The sequence below is a fragment of the Macrotis lagotis genome, chromosome 3 (genome assembly GCF_037893015.1).
Source record: "Macrotis lagotis isolate mMagLag1 chromosome 3, bilby.v1.9.chrom.fasta, whole genome shotgun sequence".
Taxonomy (NCBI): domain Eukaryota; kingdom Metazoa; phylum Chordata; class Mammalia; order Peramelemorphia; family Peramelidae; genus Macrotis; species Macrotis lagotis.
In genome coordinates this window covers 289,315,313-289,335,504 of record NC_133660.1, presented here as the reverse complement: position 1 = coordinate 289,335,504, position 20,192 = coordinate 289,315,313, and the positions used below count along the sequence as shown (strand labels likewise).

The 20,192-nt window shown below is 34.4% G+C and overlaps 2 protein-coding genes across 2 annotated transcripts; both read left to right on the top strand.

Moving 5' to 3' along the window:
* The first annotated feature begins 747 nt into the window (after window positions 1-747).
* Window positions 748-5,112, top strand: LOC141519446 (olfactory receptor 14I1-like). Its single transcript, XM_074231686.1, has 2 exons — window positions 748-1,645; window positions 5,093-5,112. Exons 1-2 carry the CDS (start codon window positions 748-750, stop codon window positions 5,110-5,112), a joined length of 918 nt encoding a protein of 305 aa, XP_074087787.1.
* Window positions 5,113-18,851: 13,739 nt separating this feature from the next.
* LOC141519445 (olfactory receptor 14I1-like) lies at window positions 18,852-19,865 on the top strand. The gene has a single exon (XM_074231685.1). It carries the CDS (start codon window positions 18,852-18,854, stop codon window positions 19,863-19,865), a length of 1,014 nt encoding a protein of 337 aa, XP_074087786.1.
* Window positions 19,866-20,192: the final 327 nt, after the last annotated feature.

Sequence of the window (20,192 nt, the reverse complement as noted above, 5' to 3'; positions counted from 1 at the left end):
ACTATTTTTCTGAGCACAGTCCTATAAAATATGTAAAAATTGATAATCTTTCCTTCTTTGTCATCTCTGAAGGTCTCTGAATATCTATCTATCTATCTATCTATCTATCTATCTACCTATCTATCTATCTATCTATCTATCTATCTACCTATCTATCTATCTATCTATCTATCTATCTATCTATCTATCTATCTATCTATCTTCTATCCAGCTGTCTATCTATCTACTATAAATACACATATAGTTCTAGACGTAGATCTCCAGATATATACTTATAGTTATAGATCTATGTATAGGTGTCTAAGCACAAACACATGTATTAATATGTTTGTTTGAGTATAATTGTATATATGCATATTCTAACATATATATGTGTATGTGTTTGCAAACATGAATAAACATGAATAAAATCTATTATCACCCTTAGTAATTCTTCTTTGGTAGTGCCTTTCACTTTTCTGATATTCAGAACTTCCTTTGGTCATTCTGGACAGCTAAATATGTGTAACTCTGTTCCAGAACAATTGGATATATCTTAACCTCATCATTTCTGCTGCAAGCTCTTCCTTCAGTTGAACTGGACATTATAAGGTAATGTGTACTTTTTCTATTGTATTAGCTTGATGGGAAAAAATAGTTTACAGGTTCTATCTGAATAAGTAAATTAATTTATTGTTTTCACTTTCACTTTTTTTTACCACTCCTAGTGTTATCTGATGTTAGTTAAGATCCATCACAACAGCAGGGATGAACAACTTCTCCATCATCACAGAATTCCTCCTCATCGAGTTCTCCAATATGAGGGAGCTGCAGGTCCTACATGCTGTGCTATTCCTGCTGATCTATCTAGCAACTCTATTGGGGAATCTTCTCACCATCGCTGCAATTATTACTGACTCACACCTTCACTCTCCTATGTATTTTTTCCTGAGCAACTTATCTTTCCTGGATATCTGCACCATCTCAGTCACTCTTCCTAAATTCATTGTGAATTCTTTGGCTGGCATTCAGTTCTTGTCCCTCCTTGACTGTGCTGCTCAGATATTCTTCTTTCTTTTCTTTGTAGCAACAGAGTTTGCTTTGCTTATGGCCATGTCCTATGACCGCTTTGTGGCTATCTGCCACCCTCTACATTATGGCATCATCATGACACCAGCACGTTGCCTCTGGGCGGCAGCTGGCTCTTGCCTCAGTGGATTGGTATATTCAGCTCTCCATACAGGAAACATGTTCCGCCTTCCCTTCAGAGGATCCAATGTGATCCACCAATTTTTCTGTGATATTCCTCACATCTTGAAAGTCTCAGCCTCTGATGTGTTTCATACTGAGTTTGTATTAATTGTAGCAAGTTCTTGTGTTTTGTTATGTTGCTTTGCTTTTCTAATGGCCTCATACGCTCGCATCTTCTCCAGTATCCTCAAGATTCCTTCTGAAGAAGGGCGCTACAAGGCAATTTCAACCTGCTCCCCTCAGTTAATTATCCTCATGCTGTTTCTCATTTCTGTAATAACTGCAGTCCTCAGGGATACATCAGACTCATCACCTATTCAAAACCTTTTAATTGCAATGGCCTATACGATACTACCTCCATTGATGAACCCTATCATCTATAGCCTAAGGAACCAGAAGGTCACAGTTGCTATGGGTAAGATGATCAGGAGTATATTTTTTTGCCCGAGACAGTCATGTCCATTTATGAAAACATAAAAAGCTGAAAAATATATATTTGACCCATCAAATGTATAATATGACTCATGTGATTAGCCTACAATGGAAAAATTCCATCTAGCAAAAAGCTTCTTAGATTAAATGTTACATGGGACATAATATATCAATAGTTCTTGATATTTCATAGACCCATTTGTCTTTGAGTAACAGTGCCATTAGGAGAATGGATGGATCATTAATTGATTCCCAAGCTATTGTAAATAAGCTTAACCAAAGCAGCCATCATGAGGGTCTTGTTGATTTCCCCTCTTAATGCACTCTTTCTCTTCTCTTTTTTTCCCCTACTTTCCTTCCATCCATCAAAATGACAATAATGCTCTTCCCTTTCTATGCATGTTAAAGATATTTTCATCCTTCATATATACATATATATATATATATGTGTGTGTGTGTGTCTGTGTGCCTGTGTCTATGTCTGTGTGTGACATATATATGTCATATATACACACAAAATATATAGAAGCAAAAATATATTTATGTTCATATATAAATATATGTATAGCTTTGTATTGTGTGGGTCCTTGTAAAATGAACAAGTTAGATTTGATGACCACTGTAGTCTTTTCATCTCAAATTTGATGATATGATTTTGCACGGAACATTTCCTTATCTTTCTAGCTAGAAGAATTCTTTTATTACACTTAATTTTATGCATTGTTTATTTTTTTTCTTATGTCCTTTTTGTATTTATTTTCCATTGCATCTTTTATCTCCTTGCGGATTCTCTGTTACTTTTCCAGAGGTATATCATTTGTTACAAATAATGACAACCTTCAATTGATCAGGTGTATGTCAATTGGCGTAATCTGAAACTACAAATATGGGAAAATATGGTCACTGATTTTACTCCAAGGTAAATATCTGGTGTGAATTTCAAAAAATGAAACCACTTCAGGAATGGTTAGAATGTTGCTAAAGTACCAAGGGCAAAGGCTGTCTAGTTTTTTTGCCTTTATATCCCTAAAACCTAATATGATTACTTTTTTTTCCGCAGTTGAGTACTTCATAAATTAGTGTTCAGTAATTTCAAACTTTTTAAGAACAGAAGCCTTCTTTTGCTTAACTTTATATTTCATCATCAATCATAACAACTCTTTCTTGGGGGGGGCAACTGATAATGTAAACTTGTTTAATTTAATAGCTAAAGACATAGATAGGCAATATTTACATATACGTGTATGTATATATATATATATATATATATATATATATATATATAGAAAAAGAGAGAGAGAGAGAGAGTCTCAGATTAACAGTGAAAGAGAAAAAGAGAGACAGAGACAGAGTTAGAGAAAGAAAGGTAGAAGCAGATAGAGCCAGAGACAGAAAGATTGCAGTATGAATGGATAGGTGAATAGTTTGAAGGATTGGAAGAAAAAAGTGTTTTTTGAATGCTTATTTTTCCCTTCTAAAGAGCAGAAATAGATGGCAAAGCAAAAGAAGGGACTCACTTTGATCTCTCACCAGTTTCCCTCCAAAAAACCCTTGAAATTAAAGAGCAAATTCAGTTCTAGAATGCCATAACCATCAAAAGGTTAAACTAAGAGAATTTTCCAGCCCAAGCCTGGAAAGGAGGTTGGCAGGAAAGGTCTTATCTTGCTGGAATAATGGTTAGAACTGGAGTACAGTGCAGTGCAGGTTTTACCTTGGAAAGCCAACAGTGGGCCATGGAATTGGTTAAACTGTTCCTAGGCTTTGAGACAAGAACTCACTATTTAATAAAATTTGATGGGAAAACTGGAAAGTATTTTGCCAGAAACTAGGAGTAGAATATCTCACATTGTACACCAAGATAAAGTGAAGATAGGTACATGACGTAGCCGTAAGTAGATTTTAGGAGTATGGTTTATTTCACTGGCAGCTCTATTGATAATGAAAGAATTCATGACAAATGATATATAGAGCATTACATAAAGCAAAATGAAAAGTTTTGATTATTTAAAATTAAACAAATTGACAATCAAAAGATTAATAGGAAAGCAGGAAACTGTGGAAGGAGAGAATTATTCAGGTATTCTGTTAAAGACCTAATTTCTCTAATATCCAATTAGTCAAATTTATAAAAATAGACATTATCTCTCAATTCATAAAAGCTAAGGATTAGAAAAAAAAAACTTCAAGGTATCAATTGATATTAATCAGATTAGATAATATCACAGGAAAGGAAAATAATAAATATTGGAGGGCTTATGAAAAAAATGGGACACTAAGCACTTGGTGAAATTGTGAACTAATCCTACCATTCTGGAGAGTAATTTATAACAATTCCCAGAGGGAGATAAATTAGAATGCCTTGTAATACAACAAGAACAATATTTGATTTGTATCTGGAAAAGTGTTAAATGTAAAAGAAGTGGAAATATGTGCAATAATACTCATAGTAGACCTTGTTGTAGTGGAAATGACCATCATTTGGGGAATGCTTAAACAAAATGTGGTTTCTGATTGTTAAGTAATGCTATTGTGCTCTAAGAAATGACTAGCAGGATGATTTCAGAAAAACCTGGGAAGCCATATAAACTTTTGGATAGTGAAGACAGTAGAACCAGGAGAACAATGGACATAACACCAACAATATTGTAAAGTGATAATTTGTGAATGACTTAACTATTATGAGCAAGCAATGATCCAAGTCTTTTAATAAAAATGCTATCTACTTGCAGAGAAAGAATTGATAGGGTATTCATGTAGATTGAACTTCATTGATTTCTCTTATTTTTTGTTTCCTTTTTTGTTTTTTTTATTTATCTAGGTTTTGTTTTGCAACCTGATTAATATGAAAATAAGTTTTGTATGACTGCAAATGTATCATCTATATTAAATTACTTGCCTATCCAAGATGGAGATGGGAGAGACAAAAGGGTGAATGAATTTGGAACTTAAAATTTAAACAAAAGCATGCCATAAAGAGTTTTTGCAGAAAATTAGAAAAGAAAGTGTAAAATCACAGAAAAAATAAAATAAATTATAATTAGTGATACAAACACAACCAATGCAGACATATCCAAGATATGTCATTATAACAGAGAAAGTCAAAACATTAACAGAACTAGAAGGGCTTTTGCACATAAATGGACAGTGATTCTGGTAAGGAATTAATGAAGTTTAGTAAATATATTAATCTGGTAGTGAAGTCAATATTATTGGGCTCCCTATTAAATAGTTGTCCCTTTCCTTTCCATGTCCTTTCCCCCTCAAATAATTAAAGAACATACTTTTGCAATCCAAAATTCACCCATTTTTCTTTATTTTTAAATCATTTTTCACATTTGTCATGTAATTTGTTATGTAAATAATATCTGAGATTATGACTTATTCAACTATAAGTTTGTTAGTAAAATCTTATTTTAATGGTATCGTTCAGGCCACATGACGGCCAAGTGATATATAGTCCTATACGATACGTTGCTCCTGCTAATTTATCTGACAGTCTAGATGGGAAATTTTCTCAGCATGGCTGCAATTATTATTGTCCTATACTTTTGCTCTCCTACGTAATATTTTTTCTGAACAATTTCTCTCTCTGAATATGTGTAACATCTCAGTCTTGTGTCAAAAATTCACTGTCAAGTCCATTACTGGCAATCAATCAATTTGCTTCCTTGCTTATACATCCCAGATCTTCTTTCTCTTCTTTGAATTCATAAAGTTTGTTTTGTGAGTGGTGATATGCTTTGGCGGCTATCTGGTAATCTATTAACTGTTACATCATACTATCACCTGTATGCCCCAATGCCAATATATTGTCTTTGGGCAGCAATTGGCTCATCATCTATAGATGAGGGATCAGAAGATCATAGTTGCATTGACAAGATAATTCAGAGAAAAATTTTCCAAGAAAGAAGTGTCCATCCTTGAAAAAAAAAGCTTAAAACCACCTTTTGACTTATATTTTCAAAATGACACAAGAATAAAGATAAAATGGGTCGAGAATGCACCAAAACAAAAATCCTCAGAAAAGTATCCCCTTAACCATACTTCCATATTGTAAAGAATGAATCAGTCATTTATTTTTAGCACAAAATATTATGCTAAATGTTATGTGCAAACCTAGCCTACAAGTGTTGTCTATAATGGAATTATCATGACAAAAGCCTCTTAATTTAGAACAACTGCAGCATCACCAGAATGGATGTAATACCAATTAATCACTTGAGTAATATTAAATAAGTTTAGGTAAAAGTTCTTATCATGAGGGTTGTGTTATTTCTCTACTAACATATATTGTGTCTTTATATTTTCATGTCTTTCTTTTCACTGATCATTAAGATGGCCAGGTATTTCCTCCCACTTGTGAAAATTCACAAATTAATAGACCACTATACTGGAAGTCCTGGGTTAAAGTCCCACAAAAATAATTACATTTCTTTGGGCAAGTGGCTTAATCTCTTTGGATCTAAGTTTCTTTATTTTTAAAGGAACTTGATATGATGACCACTAAAATCTAAAATAGTATATCTGAATCTATTTTTTCCAAAGAAGTAACTGAACCTTAATTCACATTTCACCTAGAAAAGTCTACAAAAAATGGTTTTAGTAAATCTAGGTCAGGGAACATTCACTTCATAGGTCTTATAACTCTAGAAAATCATTTGTTCTGGCACTTTGATGCAATAGCAGGTGGGGTGCAAAATTCAATAAATCTAGGAGCTTTTTAGGATTGAATTAAAATGTTTGACTAAATATAGTGGGCTAAATTTAATAATGTTATATGTGTCAAAATAATATCATAAATATTCAAATAACCATTAATAGAAAAAAAGATTTCCCATCCCTGATATACATGAGGGAAAGGTTATTCTGTTACTTAATAACCCTTTATTAAGCATGTTATGACACAAGTTCTGTACTAAGAACTAGGGATAAATAGGAAAAGCAAAGATAGCCCCAGTTCTTCAGGATCTCACAATCCAATGGGGAAGACAATAAACATAGAGAGATAGTTACATAGATAGATAGATAGATAGATAGATAGATAGATAGATAGATAGATAGATAGACAGATAATAGTTTCCTCTCCTAGAAAAAATAAGTTCCTAAACTCAAAACTTAAATTCCAATAGAGGATGACAAAATGTCAAGGAGGGATGTGACCCGAAGGGGGAACAAAATTAGGAAGATGGCTGAAACACCACTCAAAAATTATAATTCTTTTCAATGACTCATTATTCAAGAGAATAGGATTCAGAGCAGCATTAACCCAAAATAAGTGAGCAAGAAAGCTCATGACAAGTTATAACAGCCTAGAGGGAGCATTATATGGAGTCAAGTGAGCAGTGTGACTAGAACTTCCTCAAGAAGTAGTGTTTTGAAATACTTAGATGATCTTGTATAAAGTCATTAAATCCCCCAGTCCCTTAAAACAATTCCTTAAATGTATAAGTTGCAAAGAAGTTGTAGACTTGTATTTGTAGAGAAATTTTCTTGTGTTTAGAGTTTCCTATTCCAAAGAAATTGAGATCCTTTATTTATACCTACCATTAAAAGGGAATTGTCATTGTTGTTTGGTTGTGTTAGACTCTTTCTGACCCCAGATTTGGTTTTTTTTTGGCAAAGATACAAGAATGATTGTCATTTTCTTTTCCAGCTCATTTTTTTTCAAATGAGGAATCTGAAGCAAAGAGGTTAGAGTGCTTCCTCCAGGTTTACACAGATAATAAATGTATGGAGCCATAACCGAAGTGATGAAGATTAGATATTTTAAATCCAATTCCAACCCTAGATCTGCTGTGCTTTCTTGACACCTAATTCTCTGGAAAAGGCAAGGTGAATGATATGTTTGGAAATATAAATAATAAAAAATTCAAATGATAAGTATTAAAAACTAAAATAATGGATTCTTTTCATTCATTTATAAAATGATAAATCAATGTTACTTTGTTGTTTTCAATTTTCAATATTGCCATATGAAATATTTTTTTACATCAAATTATAATCATTTTAACCCTTATCCCCTTTCAATTACCCTCCAAGGACACACAAAGTCAAATAATTTCATGAACCATTTGTACCTGCCCAGCACATACTCTCCCACATCCCCCCACTTTTGTTCTCCAACCATAATATTTAAACCTTATTAACTGAAGCATGGATTATGTCCTACCCTTCTAAGGAGGGTCCCACCCTCTTCCCCAAGTCACTTTTAAATTAATCAGCTATAAAGTCTCTAATTGGTCTTGGAAATACATGGAAGGTCTCTCTTAAAACTTTACATTTGATTGTAAGGTATGAGAGACTGACTCTGGACCACCCAGCATAGGATGTCCTTACCCTTTATGGATAAGACAAGGTTAAATTAGGTCAAATGAAACTGAGACACTTGGGTTTTGAGAAAAAACCCCAGCTTTTCATCTCGTTTTTTGTCTCAGACATAATGATGTCATCTTGTTCAGTGGAAAGACAAGAACCAACCATATTCATCTCCTCTAAATCCAATCTCTTCAATTATATTCAACCCTTTAACTATCCTAAAAGAAATACAATTCTCAAGAGTTACAAATGTTATATTTTATAGAGAATATAACATTTGTAACTCTTGAGAATTGTATAGAATTGTGTACAAATTGATGTTCTTGAGTCATATTTGCCCCCCCCTTCTCATTTACCTTTTTATGTATCTCGAGTCTTCTAATTGGATATTGAATTCTCTGTTCAGTTCTGGTATCTTTGTCGGGAAATTTTGGAAGTTCTCTATTTTGTTGAACATTCATCTTTTTCCATGACAGAATATGCTGAACTTTTCAGGGTAGTAAATTATTGGTTGAAATTTAAGGTAATTTTTCCTCTGATAAATAGTTTTGCAAGTCCTATAGTGTTGAAGCTGATAATCCCTGTGTAAGTTTGATTGTGTTTCCCTTCTATTTCAATTGTTAAATTTTTGCTGCTTGCAACATTTTCTCCTTTGAGAATTTTGGAATTTGGCTATGCTATCATAGCCTTGCAGTTTTTATCCTGGGGTCTCTTTCTGGAGAAGTTCTGTGTATTCATTCAATTACTATTTTGAATTCTTGCTTTAGCAGATTTGGATAGTTTTCCCTGAAAATATTCTGAAAGACATTTTCCAGGCTCTTATTTTGATCTAGATTTTCTAATAGTCCAATAATTCATAAATTATCTCTCCTGGATCTATTTTCCAGGTTGTTTTTTTTGTCAAAGGTACCTTACATTTTCTTCAATTTTTTCAGTCTTTTTACTTTGTTTGATGGAATCTAAAAGTCTCATAGATTCATTGGTTTCTACTGGTCCTATTCTAATTTTCAGAGTTTGCTTTCTTCAGTTAGCTTTTTTTTGCTTTTTTTCCCTAGTTCATTAATTTTTCTCTTTCCCGAGTTTCCAGTTGGTTATTTTTACTTTTTTCTTTCTTTCTTTCTTTCAGTTTTTTGTTTTTATTTTATTTTTTGTGTTTTTTTGGTTTATTTATTTTATATTATTACATAATTCTGTTATGAGAGTAAGCACAAACCTGCTCCGCCCCCAAAAAAAGATAAGAAACCTCAAGAATAGTGAAAGAGAGAGAAAGAGAAAAATATATACTTCAGTCTATGTTCAGATTCCAATGGCTCTGTTTCTGGGGTGAGTTGCTTTCTTTATCATAAGTCTCCAAGAGAAGTTGCTTCAATATTTTTCCCCACAGTTACCAGCTGTATTCCATCCACTCTATTCTTCCCCACTCTCATTTATTCTCTTCTCTTTTTCCTGTCATCCTGTCCCTGTCCAAAAGTGTGTTGTATCTGAGTACTCTCTCCCACAATCTTTCCTCTTTTCTATCACGCATTCCACCATATCCCATCCCTTTCTTCTCATTTTTCTATAGGGTAAGATAGATTTCTCTACGCTATTAAATGTGTATGTTATTTCCTCTATGAACCATTTCTGTTGAGAATGAAGACTCACTCATTCCCCTTTGCCATCCCCTGTTCCACTCCATTGGAAAAAAAAAAAACTTTTTCTTGACTCTTAAGTGAAATATCTTAGTTTCTTATTCCTTTCCTTTCTCTTCCTCCCAGTACTTCCCTTTATCACCCATTGACTCCATCTTTTTTACTATTTTATATCATTGCATTCATCTCCCTTCTATGCCTTATTTATATATGCTCCTTCTAAATTTTCTTATAAATGAGAAAGTTCATATGAGTTATATGTTCTTTCGATGTAGGAATAAAAACAGTTCAATATTATTAATTCCTTCATAGCTAGTCCTTCTTGTCCACCCCTGCTATGGTTCCCCAGAATCCTGTCCTTGAAGATCAAACTTTCTGCTCAGCTTTGGTTGTTTCAATAACAAAGTTTCCAAGTCGCCTGTTTCATTGAAAGTCCATCTTTTCTCCTGAAAGATGCAATTCAGTTTTGCTGGGTAGTTGATTCTCAGTTGTAAACCAAGATCTTTTGCTTTCCAGAATATCATATTTCAATCCTAACGAGCCCTTAATATAGATGCTGCCAGATGCTGTGTAATCCTGACTATGGAGCCATGGTAGTTGAATTGTTTGTCTCTGGCAGCTTTTAATATATTCTCTTTGACTTGGGAGTATGGGAATTTGACTATAATATTCTTGAAAGTTTTCTTTTGGGTTCTCTTTCAGGAGATGATCGGTGAATTCTTTAATTTCTATTTTACCCTCTGCTTCTAGGATCTCAGGGTAATTTTGTTGTATTATTTGTAGGGTTTTTTGCAAGGCAATCGGTTTAAGTAGTTTGTCCAACACCACACGGCTAGGTAATTATTAAGTGTCTCAGGCTGGCTTTGAACTCAGCTACTCCTGATTCTAGGGCTGATGCTCTTTTCCTGGTCATGGCTTTCAGGTAGCCCAATAATTTTTAAATTATTTCTTCTGGATCTGCTTTCAAGGTTGGTTGTTTTTCCAATGAGATATTTCACATTTTCTTCTAATTTTTTACTTCTTTTGGAAGATTTTTATTTCTTTCTGTTTTCTTGCAAAGTTATCAGGTTCTTTTAGCTCTATTCTGCATTTGAAGGAGTTATTTTTTTTTATATTTTCTAAGGCAATGGGGTTTAGTGGCTTGCCCAAGGCCATACGGCTAGGTAATTATTAAGTGTATGAAGCTGGATTTGAACTCAGGTACTCCTGACTCCAAGACCAGTACTCTATCGACTGTGCCACCTAGCCACCCCAGGAGTTACTTTCTTCAGTGAGCTTTTTTATCTCCTTTTCCAGCTGGCCAATTGTGCTTTTTAAGGGATTCTTCTCCTCATTTGCCTTTTCTTTTGCTTTTTCCATTTGGCCTAAACTGGTTTTTAATATATTATTTTCATCAACATTTTTTGTATTTCTTTCACCAAGCTGCTGATTTGTTTTTCATAATTTTTCTGCATAGCTCTCATTGCTCCTCCCATTCCCCTCCCCCATCTCCCTTAATTGCTTTTCAAAGTCTTTTTTGTACTCATCCATAGTCTGAATCCATTTTCTATTTCTCTTGGAGGTTTTGGATGCAGATGCTCCAATTTTGTCATCATCTGAGTATGTATTTTGATCTTCCATGGGACCAAGTAATTTTCTAAAGTCAGATTCTTCTTTTTCTGTTGTTTACTCATTTCCTCAGTCCAAGACTAATTTACAGCACTTCCAAGGCTTTGGTTTTTTGGGGAGGGCACCCCATTGGGACATTTATTCCTCCAAGGTCTTATGCTCTCTTGTCTGTACTTTGATATGAAGATAATCACAGATCCTCCCCTCTGCCCTGGAGCTGTGAGGAGGTCCCTGCTATCATAGTGTCAAAGGCCAAACTGCATCCTGGATCTGTGTGTGGGTAAACAGCCAAGTCCTGCCCCAGGGAAAGCAGAGAGACTTTTATAGTCTACCCTGACTCCCTTACTGTCTGTGAGTTGTGCTCTAGAGGTGCAGGTTGGTTTCCCTCACTCTCACTGCAGGTTCTGTGGCCAGTGCTTCTCACTCCACACTCATTCTGGTGCAGCAGATTTCTCTCACCATCCCTTCAAGTTGTTCCCAGTGATCCCTGGGCTGGGCTGGGCTGGCCTGTGGGCAGGGACTTTATTTAGGGTTGGGACCCTCCCTGCTGGCTTGCTATATAGATGCTGGAATCTGTGTTGTTAAGCTTTTGGGATCTGGACCTGGACTACACTGTGACTAAAAGCCTATCCCACCTAGCTTGGCTTTACTTCCTCTTTTCCACCAAAAAAAGATAGTTCTTCACCAAAGATCCTCCATGATATCTTCTGTTGAAAATTTCTTTGGATCTTGTCATTTTTTTGGTGGTATCTGTAGCTTTAATGTTCGTGTAGAGACTTCATTTAATGTTGTAAAGCTCCAGGAGCATGCTAGCTTCACGTTGCCATTTTGCCTCTGTCCAAAAAGTCTTGAGATATTTTCTGGTAAGTTGAATTATTGTCACTATTATTATCATTACCATCATAATCATCATCATTCTTATTATTTTATTTTAAAATTAAATGTAAAGACAATCCAGAACACCCATTCTCTGTAAGATTTTTGAGTTCCATGTTCTTCTCCCTCCCACCCTGCCCCCCAAGATAGCAAGCAATACTATATAAGTGATTCATGTACAAGCATTCATTACATGTTAAATGTAAATTTGCATAAATAATAGTGTGAAAAAAATCAGAAAAAAGAAAAACCCTTGAGATATAAAAAATTTTAAAAAAATTTAAAAATGAAAATATTAGGCTAAAGCCTTCATTCATGCTTAATTCTTCTTTTCTCTGAATGAGGATGGCATTTTTGTTCACAGATCCATTGGAATTGTCTTTGGTTTTTGTATCATGGAGCAGATCTAAGTCCATCATAATTGACCATTACACAATATTATTGTTGCTATGTACAAAGTTCTGATTCTTCTCACTTCACTCAGCTTCGGGTCAAGTAAGTCATTCCAGGTTTTTCTAAATTCTTCCTGCTCATGTCAAAATAACTATAGATTAGAGGAATGCAATTCAAAATAAAAACTCCAAGGTACCATGTCATCTAATATGACAAAAAAGCAAAAAGCAAAAAACAAATCATAGAAGGGATGTGGGAAAACACAAATGCAGTTTTAGTTTAGTTATGAACTTCTAGACAATATTTAAGAACTGTGCTCCAAGATCTGCAAAACTGTGCATTTTTCTTTGGCTCAGCCCTACCATGTTTAGGGCAATTTTACAAAGAGATAAAAGAAAAAGGGAAAGGAATGATGAATGAAAACATATTTGTGGAAATTCTTTTAACAATTTTAAATAATTAGAATTTGAGGGAATTCCCTTCAATTTAGGAAAGACAGTACAAGTTATGGTATGCGATTTTGATGGAATAGTTTTGTGCTAGAATAAATGCTTTAGGAGATGACCAGAAAAAAAATATGGGGAGACAATTCATGTGATATAATCTGAGCAGTATCAGAAAGCAGGTAGCTTGAAAAAAATTGTTATTTATTTATGTATGCTACTAAAATTTGAGTTCTAAAATTTCTCTCCCCCATCACATTCCTGTCCACCAAGTAAGCAAGCAATATGCCATCAATTATATATGTGAAATCATGTAAGATATATACGCATATTCACCATGTCACAAATGGGAAGAACAATAAGAAAGTTAGAAAATTGTTTCAATTTTTTTTCTTAGTTTATTAATTCTTCCTTTGAATGTTAGTGGAATTGGACCGTGTATTGACTAGAGGAAGAAAATGCTTTACGATTGATCACTGTTATGATATTGCTGTTATTATATACAATTATAGAAGCAGCTTAGTGGTACAGTGGATACAGTACCAGCCCTAGGGTCAGGAGGACCTGAATTCAGATTTGGCCTCAGACACTTAATACTTAGCTGTTTGACCTTGGGCTTAGCCTCATTGCCTTGCAAAAGAAACCCAACTATATACAATCATGACTTGCTTCTATTCACTTCGTGTGCAGCAGTTGATAAAAGTCATAACATATTTTTCTGAAGACATCCCCCTAATTATTTTTTCATTTCACAATGGTTCCCCATCACAATCACAATACCACAGCTTGTTCTGTCATTCCTCAAGTGATGGGTAACCCCAAATTTCAAATTCTTTGCTGTCAGAGAAAGATTAACTATAAAGTATTTTTTGAAAATTCAAGACCATTTTCTCTGATCTCTAGGAGGTATAGACCTCAAAAAAGCAATATTCATAAAAATTTTAAATGAAGCAAACATTTAAAATATTGAATTAAACATTTAAAAGAACAAAACTATTAGGAAATCACATTATTTGGCGAGACTGAATCAATCATGCTATTCACATCTTATAATTTATTCTTTTCATTGGACCTTCTTACTGGAGGACAGAGTCATGATCTGGAAGACTTCCATTTAATGAGAGAACCCAACATTGTCTTCCCCTAATTTCCTAATAGCAACATTCACTTTATACTCCTCCTTCATGCCCTTATGTTAGCTGCTGTCTCCCCTTCATCTTTCTCCTCTTTCCCCTTTTCCTTTACACTTAGCATGGTATACCTATTTTCTATTCCCTAAGACCATCCTGGATTGAAAGACTCCCAATAACTTATTCTTTTGTGGCTGACATTTTAATGAGACTAAAGGGAGAATGTTTTTAACCATGATGTTTATAAAAATATACCCACTATAATTATTCTCAAGGGATGGGTCAGAGAAGCCCTAGATAACAAAGGATTATGAATGTTCACCTTGAAAACTCATGATTTCATAGAAATTTCTGTAAAGACAATGGCCTATATATTTTACCTGATTCTATACCATAAGAATCACTAAAAATCTCCATGATGCCTGTAGGTTTAAAGGTTTAGAGTTCAGTGCCATGCCACATTTTTCATTACAGCAGAGAGGATGGAATTAATTGATGAGGAAAGAGATAGTGTCCAGATATGTGCAGAACTGTAAGGAGTCAGAGAACCTAAGGATAATATCAGATACTGGGACATACACACACATCAGAACAAATAGCTCAGGTATTTTAAATACAATTTTAATTATTTTTATTTGTGACTGATCAGTTTGCTCAGGTGCTTAAGGTGTGAACTAAAAATCATGGCTATTATCTAATTTTTAGTGATTCTTTGTTCAGTGGACAGTTTGGTATCACATTTTTGGATAGCATAGTAGGTTGGAATCAAGTAAGTTCAAATTCTGTTTCTGATTCTTAATTAGTTGGTTATTTGGTTGGGGGGGGCTTCCTGAGATGCTTTCCAAATATTCCTATACATATATCACGTATATCTACTAATTTTCTTGTTTTCTCTTCCTCACTGACAGGGACTTTTTGGGGTTATGTATCTGGAACACAGTAGAAAATACATATTTGTTGAATTGAGAGACTCCCAAAACTTAGTCCTTTGTGGCTCACATTTTAATGAGATTAAAGGGAGAAAGTTTTTAACCATGATATTTATAAAAATATATCCAACCAAGGGACTTACTGTGAATGACTGAATAAATCTTAGTGTCATTGATCCCCTCTCCACAAACCTATATCCTGTGCATAATATAATCTTTCTAACAGAATAATTTTTAGGCTCATGAGAGATGTCATATGTAATTGTGAACTTCAATAGTGTTTGTTATGTAAATATGGCAAATATTTCTTTCTGATCCATGATTATAGACCCCAGTTCTATTGCCAATTAATTTCAAATTTGTAGTACCGATCACAAGGAGAGTTGAACAATTGGATCAATTCCTGTTGCTTTTTATCTTTAGCTTAATCTTTATGATGGAGTACTACAAAGATATCTGGGATACACAGAAGTTTTGTATCAGTTTTTTTTTTTAGGTTTTTTTGTAAGGCAAAGGGGGTTCAGTGGCTTGCCCAAGGCCACACGGCTAGGTAATTAAGTGTCTGAGGTCGGATTTGAACTCAGGTAGTCCTGACTCCAGGGCCAGTGCTCTACCCACTGCACCATTTAGCCTCCCCTGTATCAGTTCTAACTTTACCTTCTCTGTTTCCTCCCTCTCCTCAGCTATAATTTAATTTTGATACAACAAAGACAAATTGGACTTTTGAATAAATTCAATGCAGGGCGTGCTGACTATGGAAACAGAAGACAATTTCTTGCCCGTGACTTTGTCATTTCCAAACTGGCACGCTAGAGTCAGTTACTGTATGCTTTTGTTCTTCCTTTATAAAAAAAGAACCTTGATAATTGAGTTGTATATTTCTTCCAGCTTTGAGTTTCTGCTCCTATGATCATATTTGATAGAGACAGGCTTATAGGGATAATCGACTTCCCTGAGGGCCTCAGAAACTCCATAGCAATTTTCAAAGAAAGCATTTGACCTTCAGAAATTCTTTTGGGGGGGGGAGGCCACTTTTGAATGACTCAAAGCAAATTCTAGACAGCCTAGTTTTCACTGACTTGAAAATGGGCATTTAAAGTACCGTGTATATAAAGGAAATATTGGTTCTTTTTAAAAGAAAATTAAAATTATGAGTCTGCTGATGTGACCTGAAACACTCCAAATTTCTATTTTTTTCTGCTGACCTATGAGAACTCTAGGTATGTGACTTCCTTTTCATTTTGGGTTATAGAGAAGGAAAGAGAAGCCTGGAACTATTTTATTTCTGTATGTGTGTGTGTGTGGGGGGGGGGTTGTATGCATTTCTGACTGTGACTCTGTGTGTCTGTCTATATGTGTAAGTATGAAGTGAAGTCTGTTACAAGTGAATAGAAATTGGGATTGTTAGGTCAGTGAATTCAGGTACATTGAGTTTTTTCAATGCTCTTAAAAAGGTTGAATTTTGAAACTAAATGATGGAATATTTGGAGTGGGAGATTGAATTCTAATGTTGATTTGGTGGTTCACATTTGGGGCAATAGTTTGGATAGAGGGTCAAGCCACAAAGGTAGTTGTGGCTAAGTGGAAGAATAATGTACATTTATCTATCACCCCTAGTTCCGTGTCTATCTCTATCTTCTCTCACTCTCCTCTCTCTCTCTCTCTCTCTCTCTCTCTCTCTCTCTCTATATATATATATATATATATATATATATATATATATGTGTGTGTGTGTGTATATATACACATATACATATATGTATATAAATATAACAATAATATATTTCTGCATTTATAAAACAGTTATGTATATAGAGATATATACATGCAATATACAATTCTATGTCTTTATTGCTGTCTTTATAGCATCTTTCTACATATCCATTAATTTATTCCTCTATCAACTATCTCTTTCTGTATATTTATTTGAAAATCAGTATGTCCTCTGTATTGATTGACAGTTTTTTTTTTCTCTAACAGGTCTGGAGATATAAAATCACAACACCAATCCTATTTCCTTTGTAGAGTCAATGAACTCTTTCAGTAGTTCAAAGACCTAATAACTGATCTGGGGAAATAGATTCCTTTTACACAAGAAAAATTTTTATGTACAGATTATAGGAATCACGAATCTTGGATCAAGGAAGGAGTAATGTAGATCATAACATCCAAAACATTAATTTTATCTGTTCTGACCCTGAAGCCCATAGAAAGTAAGAAATACAAGATGAGGAGGTGACACTAAGCGTGTAATATCTAGGAAGGGCAAAATTCAGTTTAACAATCAGATTTCTTGACTTCTCAGTTCCGTCTTATGATCATTGAAACAGATGGGAGATATGTGCTAGTCTTGGGCTATTCATCTTATTTTCAGACAAGAGTCTTAGTGAGGGAGAATAAAGAGGAAACTAATTCATTTGGAAATTCTTCAGCCTGACAAACAAAGTGGATCCTGCCTGTGATTATAGTTTGGGGGCACAAATAGGGCATCTGCTTCTTTTTAGAGCAAAGTGATTCATGTGCACAGTCTTGGCAAGAATGGAACAGTGACATGATGACCAGGTGCTTACCTGTAAACTCAGAATCAAAAGCTCTTGAAAACCTGGCAAGTATGAAAAGGGATGTACAGCACTGAGGACAAAAAGTCAGGGAAACAAAGAAACAAAAATAAAAGAAAAATTTTTGAGGAAACAAAAGTTCTATTTTGGCCTGAACTTTTGTATTTGTCTGCCATTTTATGTGTATATATATATATATATATATATATATATATATATATATATATATATATATATATGTATTTCTTAAACAATATATATTTATTTATTGAATAGCAGACATAGTAATCTAGCTGTTATATAGTAATGTAGAGCTTGCCGGATTCCTTGTCACGAATTCAGATTTGACCTCAGATACTATTAGATGTATGATGTATCATGCTGGGCCAATTACTTAACACTGTTTGTCTCAGTTTCTCATCTGCAAAATTAACTGAAGGAGGAAATTATAAACCTTTCTAGCATGTTTGCTATTAAACAATCAAATGGAGCTATGGAGAGTTAGACACAATTGAAATATGACTTATCAATAACAGAGCAATCACTTGACTATTTTCAAAGTTATCTGTATTGCTGTTTTTTTTCTATAAGAGAAAAAGAGCATTGAGAAAAATAATTTATTTCAAGTTCTGATTGGACTACTAAAGATCTTTGTTAGTTTTTACCAAAATTTTAATGAGCTTGAACCTTGATTTACCATTCTTTGAAAGAGTAATATCAATAAATTAACAATTTATATAAAGTTAAAATGTATTTACCCTTCTAAACACAAGGCCATGAAATATGCAATGAGTATCAATCTTACCCTCATTCTCACCATTCTCTCTCTTTATTCCTCTTTTTCTCTTTCTGGATGTATAGATAAATAAGTATAGATATATGTTTAGATATGACTATATTTATAGCTGTGTGTATGCAAATGCACATTATATATATATGTGTGTGTGTGTGTGTGTGTGTGTGTGTAAATTTATCTATGTCTTTTTAAATTTTATTAAATTTGCAGAGATACTATTAGCTTTCCTAATGTTCATCATGTTTAATTCCCTCTGGTTATTCTCAGAACTAAGTGCTTAAAACTATTCCAGATTTCTTGAATGTATCTTGGCCTCATAATTTTCAAACATAAGCTAGGCCTTTAGACAGGGTGATTTATTTTTATTCAAGTTTAATGGGACAGAATCGTTTTCTAATTCAATTTAAAGTATTTTAATTGATTCTTCTATTCATGCTTCTGATCCAAATTTTTTTTTCCGTTACTCATAGTGTTATTTGATTTGAATAGAATTCTAACACACAAGCAGGAATGAGCAACTTCTCTATCATCACAGAATTCTTCCTCATGGAATTCTCCAGCATGCGGGAGCTGCAGGTCTTGCATGCTGTGCTGTTCCTGATGATTTACCTGGCTGCCCTGATGGGGAATCTTCTCACCATTGCAGCAATTATTACTGACTCACACCTTCACTGTCCCATGTATTTTTTCCTGAGCAACTTATCCTTCCTGGATGTCTGCACCATCTCCGTCACTCTTCCTAAATTCATTGTGAATTCTTTGTCTGGCAGTCATTCCCTGTCCCTCCTTGCCTGTGCTGCTCAGATCTTCTTCTTTATTTTTTTTGCATCAGCTGAGTTTGCTTTGCTTGTGGCCATGTCCTATGACCGCTTTGTAGCCATCTGCCAACCCCTACACTATGGCATCATCATAACTCCAACAAGTTGTTTTTGGGCCACAGGGGGCTCATTGCTCAGTGGGCTTGTGTATTCAGCTGTCCATACAGGGAACTTGTTTCGACTGCCCTTCTCAGGATCTAATGTGATACATCAGTTTTTCTGTGATATTCCTCATGTCTTGAAAATCTCAGCTTCCGATGTCTTTCATTCTGAATTTCTTTTAATTGTAACAAGTTCAGCTCTTTTCTTATGCTGTTTTGCCTTTATAACAGCCTCATATGCTCACATTTTCTCCAGTATTTTCAAGATTCCTTCTGTGGAAGGGCGCTACAAAGCCATTTCAACTTGCTCCCCTCAGCTGATAATCCTCATGCTATTTCTTATTTCTGTAATAACTGCAGTCCTCAGGGACACAACAGACTCATCACCTATACAAAACCTTTTAGTTGCAATGACATATACAATTTTTCCTCCATTGATGAACCCCATCATCTACAGTCTGAGGAATCAGAAGGTTAGAGATGCCATGGGCAAGATAATCAAGAAGATGTTCCATTTTCCCAAGACAGATAAGCCCATCCATGAAAACATGAAAAATCTGAAGAATATATTTTTGATTCTTCCAATGTGTAAGTTAATCCATTAGGCAGTCTAAAATGGGAAGAAATACAATAAAAAATACAATCTAGCTACACAGACTCTTAGATAAATTAAGTGTGATAGTAAATTCATCATTTGCCTTCATTTAGCATAAATCTGCTCTAATTTATTGTGTAAAGGTACCATCAGAAGAATGGAATGGAATATTAATTGATCCATACTAAATGGAAAATAAGTTTCAGCCAAAGAAGTCATCAGAAAAGATTGTATTCTTTCCTCTGTAAACTTGTTTCTTTCTTTTTCACTTTCAAACTTTTGCTTCCACCAGTTTTTGGATGGCAATATTCCACTTCTTTGTATATTGCAGATAAAG

Excerpts from the sequence above, each read along its gene's own strand:
- LOC141519446 (XM_074231686.1), top strand. The coding sequence starts at position 748 with ATGAACAACTTCTCCATCATCACAGAATTCCTCCTCATCGAGTTCTCC. Across the intron at positions 1,646-5,092 it reads GAAGGTCACAGTTGCTATGG|GCCACATGACGGCCAAGTGA; the intron begins GTAAGATGATCA and ends GGTATCGTTCAG.
- LOC141519445 (XM_074231685.1), top strand. The coding sequence starts at position 18,852 with ATGAGCAACTTCTCTATCATCACAGAATTCTTCCTCATGGAATTCTCC.